Raw genomic sequence first — 8,592 nt, 5'->3', positions numbered from 1 at the left:
GCTCTAAAGCAGCCACAGAATATTTTGAACCAATTCATTTCTATTCTTTCATGTAGTAGACAAATTGAGAAACAGATGGCATCCAGAATAGTTCTTTACACATAGTAGTAAGTCTACAAATATTTGCAGAAAATAAAGAAATCACAATATTGAGTGAGAAGGATAAATTCCATGGGGAGAAGATTCCATTAGGCTTTAAATTAATTGAGTTGCAAGGATCAAGTTGCCATATACTTAACAATTGGTTTAGCACAGGAGGTTTTACTTGGTAAAGGTCATTGTAAATAAATCATAGACAGTGAAGGGAGAAAGTAAAACAGAAACACATGTCTCCTGACTTCCAAATCAGGGATATGCCCCTGAAATAACACACCTCTAAAGTTTCTGGAGTGATTTGCATTATCGAAACTAAGTAGTGATGACCATTTTAAATGAGTAGATTGTTGCCATGCAATTGAATTCAACATAGGGATGCCTACAAGGTATCATCTTGAAGAGAACTTTTATGACTTTAATTTCAACATTTGTTTTAATACATTTTATTGAATTTTTGCCAAAATTTTAGAAATAAGCGTTTCACCAAGTGTAGGCAAGTGATGTTTTACATTTGGAACAAAACACAGAGATAAACTGGTCCCTCTTCCTCATTTTAACAGAGGTTAAAACTGGAGCCCAGAAGTTGACTCCTCTCCAGTAAAGTGGCTTGTTTGTAATGGAGTCCCCCAAAGCTGGTTTGGTACTATCTCTTCTCTGCATAAATCAAACTTGATTTTCATGAAGAGTATATGACATATTCTCATAAAACTTATGCAAGGCCATTGAGCCCTTTAACTGGATCAAATGCCATAGAATATTTACAAAACTTCTGACAAGTCTACTGGCATTTAAGTTAATTGGGACAAAATATTCATCAATTCACCTTAACCTTGGGAAGGTTTCTCTGAAAGGAATTCAAATAATTAAAATCTTCTTTATTGAGAAAGTGATAAAGTGGGAAAAAAGGACACTAAGAGGCTCTCAATAGGCAATGGACTAATTCAGTTAAAGTACAAAGAACTGAAACAAAGTAAAGGACTACATCGAGAAACGGTGGAACCAAAGTTATATACTGTAGATCAATTAGCAAAACTATCACCTGGAGTAATGTGCAAAATAGAAAGTTTGTTAATAAACTCAAGGATCTGGCTGAGGAGATTTCTAGAAAGAGAAAATAAAATTCATTCAGCTTCCTGTAAATATGAGAAAAAAGAGATGAACTAAAGGAAGAGCTATTCAATTTTAGAACAGAATGTAGACAAAATAGAGTGCTCAGGATGGTCTTTCCAGCCAAGAAAAGGTTCAAAAGTAATCAATGGCCTCAAGGCAAACAAAACCTGAATAGTAAAAAGTGGTCACGGAGTAAAGATGTAGTCAAGGATGTTGCTGTAAAATCCTTTTCTAAGATCTCAGAAAGATTTCCAAGCATGCTTCACAAGACTGCTTTTGCTTGGCAAGAGAACTTCTAAGAATCTTTTAAAATTTTGTCCCACATGAGACTCACAGGTGGTTCAATGTAGACAAGGTCCTCTCTTGGAAACAAATGTGGGTGTGGGTTTTGTCTAATGGAATTGAATTCCCAGTAAGAATCACAAGCAAACTCCCCCCAAAAGTGTGTGTGTGTTTAAAGAGAATTATGTATTTGAAGCACCATTAGCCTGGACTAAAAGGGACAGAGACAGTTCAGGAAGAGAAGAATCCTTGGTATTCTCAACCTTCTTCAGAAAGGAAGGACACTAAGAAAGCTACTTAGATGCAAACATGGATCGTTTATTTTGGCAAAGACAGGATAACAGTAAAGGTTGAACTAAGACACCAGAGGCTCAGTAGGTGCCCCAGGGTATGGGACAGGGCCCTAACCAGTGACCTGGCAGCTTGTGCCCAGTTAAATGTTGGAATTCCTGTAGACAATTCCTCTATTTAAATAGAATTGTACATTAAGGCTATCCTATGCCCATCTCAATATTGTATGCTGGACGTGAGGAGGGCAGATAACATCTCGCTTTATTTCACAGGACTTCGGATTGAGAGGAATCATACTCAAGGAACTGAGCCTGATGAATGAATCCCTTCTGTAACAGGATCTAATTAAGATGACATGGTCCTGGATTGCCATGCCATTTCCATAAGGGAATGAGACTTTGGTGGAACCAAAAGTGGGTAAATATATTTTTTTCGTGTAAGAAGAATGTAAATAATATGTATCAGAGTGCTGACTGGTGGATTACAGATAGCTGAGAATCCTTTATACTCCTTTCATTGAGAGACTGACTCACCCCCTTCCCTTTCCAAAGCCTGTCTATGTACTTAGCCTATTTTTCTTTTGTCCAATGTAATATGGTAATGCTAAACCCAGCCTGGGCCTAGACTTTAAGAGGATGGGTGCTTCCGTTTTGGTCTACTGCAAATCTGTGGTGCCATGTAAGAAATCTGACTACCCTGAGGCTACCAGGCTAGCTACATAGACAAGCTTTGGAAAGGGGAGGGGGTGAGAGAGCAGGGTAGGAACCAGCCAACAGCCATTTGTTCCAACTCCAAACCATTAGAATCACCCTGGCTAATGCACTAGAAATAATAGAGCAGAAAGTATCACCAAAACTCCCTGTCTGAATTCCTAAGCCATATAATTGTGAGACACAATAATGATAAATCACTGGTTTCAGCCACCAAGTTTTGGTGTAGAGCTTGTCATGTAGTAATGGATATCTACAGCACATATATGTGAATTCAAAATGTGCAAATGATGTGGCTTGCAAAGAGTACACAGTGTTCTTTGAAAGTGGGAAATATTTAACAAAACATAATTTTCTATTTCACCCAATCATTGTCAAACTCATTTATTGGAGTGCAATGAACATGATTCATGAGAGAAGATGTCTTACCAAGGATTTGATAAAATATAATTAACTCTAAAAATAACTTTTAAAAGGAGAGCCACCTTAAATAGCCTACTTCATCAAGTAGAAGATAAGGTCAGCAATAAAGAAGGATTAAATAATAATAATTTGGGTTATATTCAATTATATAACTTGGATTCACAGATCACAACACCTTTGACACATTTATTTTTTCAAACACTATAGAAGAGGAGAAGAGGCCCCATGCTGAGTTTCTTATTACAGTTCACACACTGTAGGTGGCTCTAAATCTTTCTTTGCTTGTTAGTTTTATTGAATCACCCTCATCTGCTCATGATTTATCTGTCTGCTTGTTTGTCTCTAAAGAGAAAAATGTTCCTGGCCCATATCAATCAACATTGCAAGTATATTTCAACTCACATTCATAATTATATCAACTCCCATTTGTATGTGCACACATCTGTGTACTTTCAGCCATAATTAAAGCTGGGTGTATGAATTTATAGTGGAAAAGTCACAAAATGATTGTGTTGTGATCCTGATTTTAAAAAAAAATTGGGTATGGAGGTGTTTCTCAGGTGGTCTCAGCCCTGGAAGTGGGTGGGGCCACGTGAACATTCTGCTGTTTCTAAGCACCCATCTGGTGGAAGGCAGCTGACGAAGAGCCGAACCAATTTAGGGAAGCCGTCCCAGCTGGTTAATTTCTATGCAGGTGTTCACGGCCCCCAAACTTAGTTCTCAAACGCCATGAGTTCCGGTCGCCCCCCACCCAACATGAAGGGCATAACCTCCTTGAAGTTAGACAACCTGACCTACCATACCACGCCTGACACCTTGCGATGCATCTTCCTGAAGTACAGAGAGGTTGGCGATGTGTACATCCCGAGGGACCGTTTCACTAAACTGTCCCGTGGTTTCGCCTTCGTCCGCTTCCACGACAGGCGCCACGCCGAGGACGCGATGGAGGCCTTAGATGGGGTCGTGCTGGATGGTCGAGAAATACGGGTGCAGATGGCGTGCTGCCGTCGCCCCCCAGGTTCTGAAAGAGGCCGCAGAGAAATGCCAACCCAGTGGCATGCAGGAGACCACTCCAAAAGCCAGATCCTCTGCTGTTCCAGATCCCGATCCGTAAGCAGATGTCGCTTGAGCCACTCCAAGTCTCCATCTCGCTCTTCCAGTAGAGCTCCGTCAACCTCTAGACCTGGACCTACTGGAAGATCCAATTCCAGGTCCCCCTCGGTGTTCAGGTCCAGGTCCAGGTCCAGAAGCCTTCCGCGAGAATACACGGGGGAATCCGAGTCCGAAACGCAAGCCAGAATTCTCTTCCAGCTTCCTGGGAGAGAGGTCCGTTCTGGATAAGGATTCATTGGCAACAATATAACTGGGGAGGGAGAAGAGGGGAGAGGTAGGGAAGGAGGGAGGGAAGACCACATCCTACATCAGAAGAGCCCTTGGAACAAGTGATTAGCGATTGAAACGGTTCCTTTGAAACATACAAATTTTTCCTTGCTTTGGGCTTTGCCTCAGTGGGTAAACTTCATTTCAGTTGGCATTTTATGACTGTTATTCGAACTTACTGTAGCGAGGTAAAGGACTTCAGTTTTTATTATTGGTTTGGCTATTTGAGGTAAATTTTCATTGTTCTTCGAAGAGTGCTGACTTGTTTCCTTTGAAGGTAAACAGATTGGTAATCTAATTTGGGCCTCCCGACTTTTACGAAAAAGTGCAGCCGTTTCTTGTCGATAATACCAAGCTGTCCAATGATTGAATATTGCTTTCATTCTTTAAAACTAAAAACCTACAAAAGTTGTAAATTTATTTGTCTGTGTCATTTACCTTCAAATCTAAGTGGTAATCTGAACCCACGTTTGAATAAAAACATTTCTGGTCTAAAGACTTGATGTTTTGAAAGGATTATTTATGAAAGGGAATTCTACTCTTTTAGGTAGTTTTGTACACTAGGTACAGTGGTATATCGCTTGAGTAATGCTGATTAGCTGTTAAGGTGGTAGTGTGCTGTGGAGAGTGCGTGACTATTTCCTATCTTTTCTTGATTATGCCTGTGTAAAGATGATGCACTGTGCAGAAACAAATGGCTGTCCAGTTTATTAAAATGTCTGACAACTGCACTTCTAGTCACCCAGGCCTTGCATATACATAATGGAGCATACAGTGAGCACACCTAAAATGGATAATAAATACATATTTACTTTTCCTCACACCCCCTAAATGGTAAATCTGATCATATTCATTTATGAAGTTAAATATAAAAATGCTAAGGAAGCAAAAGATTTGTAACTTTTTAACTATTGATAACATAGCATATCTTTTTGCATATGCATATTCTGTTCTATAACCACTTTTTGAAATTTAATAAAAACACTTTTCTTGGTGTTAGCTTTAAAAATTAAAACATTGGTGTGATTATATTCTCACTCATAAAATTGTGAAGCAAAAAAACCTTGAGGTCACCCATCTCAAAAATTGTCTGACAATGAACCATCAACACAACCGAGCACCGAACTTCAGCAATCTGAGGTGTGAATATTTTAATTTAGCAAGCTACAATCAAAGTCGCAAACATCAGCTACTACCTCAAGGCTTTGCTCCCCAAGGTTGTCCCTACTTTCCCCTGCAAATCTTCTTGAATTGCCTTCTGTTTCGGTTTGCTAAAGCTACCGAAATGCAATATACCGAAAAGAGGTTGGCTTTTACAACAGGGTTTTATTAACGTACAATTTACAGTTCTTAGGCTGTGAAAACGTCCAATGCAAGGCATCAACAGGACGATACCTGGACTCTGAAGACAGGCTGCTGGCATCTGGGACACCTCTGTCACATGGGAAGGTACATGGCCGGCATCTGCTGGTCCTCTCCTGGGTTTTGTTGCTTTCAGCTTCTGGCGTCGGTTGCTTCCTCTGTGTTTTCTGTGGGTCTTCTCTTAGCTTTTCCAGGGCTTTTCTCTGAATTTCATCTCTTAGCTTCTGTTTGTGTTTTATCCTCTTATAAAAGACCCCAGCAAGAGGATCAAGACCCACCCTGAATGAGGTGGGTGACATCTCAATTGAAATGACCTAACCAAAAGGTCCCACCCACAATAGGTCTGTACCCACATTAAAAGAACATGGCCTGCAGGGGTGTTCGCCTGCCCCACCTCGATGGTTGCTAGCATGGCCGCAGACATAGGAGACTGGTGGTTTGATGGGTTGAGCCCTCTACCACAGGTTTTACCCTTGGGAAGATGGTTGCTGCAAAGGAGAGGCTAGGCCTCCCTATGGTTGTGCCTAAGAGCCTCCTCCCGAATGCCTCTTTGTTGCTCAGATGTGGCCCTCTCTCTCTGGCTAAGCCAACTTGAAAGCTGAAATCACTGCCCTCCCCACTATGTGGGATCAGACAGCCAGGGGAGTGAATCTCCCTGGCAACGTGGAATATGACTCCCGGGGAGGAATGTAGACCTGGCATCGTGGGACGGAGAACATCTTCTTGACCAAAAGGGGGGTGTGAAAGGAAATGAAATAAGCTTCAGTGGCAGAGAGATTCCAAAAGGAGCCGAGAGGTCACTCTGGTGGGCACTCTTACGCACACTTTAGACAACCCTTTTTAGGTTCTAAAGAATTGGGGTAGCTGGTGGTGGATACCTGAAACTATCAAACTACAACCCAGAACCCATGAATCTCGAAGACAGTTGTATAAAAATGTAGCTTATGAGGGGTGACAATGGGATTGGGAAAGCCATAAGGACCACACTCCACTTTGTCTAGTTTATGGATGGATGCGTAGAAAAATAGGGGAAGGAAACAAACAGACAAAGGTACCCAGTGTTCTTTTTTACTTCAATTGCTCTTTTTCACTCTATTATTCTTGTTATCCTACAACTCAATGGCAGTAGTACAGACAGCCCAATTATAAAATGGGCAAAAGATGTGAAAAGACAGTTCTCTGAAGGGAAAATACAAATGGCCAGGAAACACATGAAAAAATGTTCAGCTTCATTAGCTGTTAGAGAGATGCAAATTAAAACCACAATGAGATACCATCTAACACCGGTTAGAATGGCTGCCATTAAACAAACAGGAAACTACAAATGCTGGAGGGGATGTGGAGAAATTGGAACTCTTATTCATTGTTGGTGGGACTGTATAATGGTTCAGCCACTCTGGAAGTCAGTCTGACAGTTCCTTAGAAAACTATATATAGAGCTACCATTCGATCCAGCGATTGCACTTCTCGGTATATACCCGGAAGATCGGAAAGCAGTGACACGAACAGATATCTGCACGGCAATGTTCATAGCAGCATTATTCACAATTGCCAAGAGATGGAAACAACCCAAATGTCCTTCAACAGATGAGTGGATAAATAAAATGTGGTATATACACATGATGGAATACTACGCGGCAGTAAGAAGGAACGATCTCGTGAAACATATGACAACATGGATGAACCTTGAAGACAAAATGCTGAGCGAAATAAGCCAGGCACAAAAAGAGAAATATTATATGCTACCACTAATGTGAACTTTGAAAAATGAAAAACAAATGGTTTATAATGTAGAATGTAGGGGAACTAGCAGTAGAGAGCAATTAAGGAAGGGGGAACAATAATCCAAGAAGAACAGATAAGCTATTTAACGTTCTGGGGATGCCCAGGAATGACTATGGTCTGTTAATTTCTGATGGATATAGTAGGAACAAGTTCACAGAAATGTTGCTATATTATGTAACTTTCTTGGGATAAAGTAGGAACATGTTGGAAGTTAAGTAGTTATCTTAGGTTAGTTGTCTTTTTCTTACTCCCTTGTTATGGTCTCTTTGAAATGTTCTTTTATTGTATGTTTGTTTTCTTTTTAACTTTTTTTTCATATAGTTGATTTAAAAAAGAAGGGAAAGTTAAAAAAAAAAAAAAAAAAGAAAAACAAGGGAAAAAAAGATGAAGTCCCCCTTGAGGAGTCTGTGGAGAATGCAGGGGTATTCGCCTACCCCACCTCCATGGTTGCTAACATGACCACAGACATAGGGGACTGGTGGTTTGATGGGTTGAGCCCTCTACCACAGGTTTTACCCTTGGGAAGACGGTTGCTGCAAGGGAGAGGCTAGGCCTCCCTATGGTTGTGCCTAAGAGCCTCCTCCCGAATGCCTCTTTGTTGCTCAGATGTGGCCCTCTCTCTCTGGCTAAGCCAACTTGAAAGGTGAAATCACTGCCCTCCCCTCTACGTGGGATCAGACACCCAGGGGAGTGAATCTCCCTGGCAACGTGGAATATGACTCCCGGGGAGGAATGTAGACCCGGCATCGTGGGACGGAGAACATCTTCTTGACCAAAAGGGGGATGTGAAAGGAAATGAAATAAGCTTCCGTGGCAGAGAGATTCCAAAAGGAGCCAAGAGGTCACTCTGGTGGGCACTCTTACGCTCACTTTAGACAACTCCTTTTAGGTTCTAAAGAATTGGGGTAGCTGGTGGTGGATACCTGAAACTATCAAACTACAACTCAGAACCCATGAATCTCAAAGACAGTTGTATAAAAATGTAGCTTATGAGGGGTGACAATGGGATTGGGAAAGCCATAAGGACCACACTCCACTTTGTCTGGTTTATGGATGGATGAGTAGAAAAATAGGGGAAGGAAACAAACAAACAAAGAGACAAAGGTACCCAGTGTTCTTTTTGACTTCAATTGCCCTTTTTCACTTTAATTAT

At 41.0% G+C, this 8,592-nt stretch overlaps 1 protein-coding gene across 1 annotated transcript; it reads left to right on the top strand.

The window, feature by feature from the left end:
* The first annotated feature begins 3,641 nt into the window (after nt 1-3,641).
* Nucleotides 3,642-4,253, top strand: LOC119524033 (serine/arginine-rich splicing factor 2-like). The gene has a single exon (XM_037822712.1). The coding sequence runs from the start codon at nt 3,642-3,644 to the stop codon at nt 4,251-4,253; it is 612 nt and encodes a 203-aa protein (XP_037678640.1).
* The last annotated feature ends 4,339 nt before the right edge of the window (nt 4,254-8,592 follow it).

Source organism: Choloepus didactylus, chromosome Y (assembly GCF_015220235.1).
Source record: "Choloepus didactylus isolate mChoDid1 chromosome Y, mChoDid1.pri, whole genome shotgun sequence".
Lineage (NCBI taxonomy): Eukaryota > Metazoa > Chordata > Mammalia > Pilosa > Megalonychidae > Choloepus > Choloepus didactylus.
The sequence above is the reverse complement of the archived record's forward strand: the minus strand, read 5'-3'. Positions and strand labels throughout refer to the sequence as shown.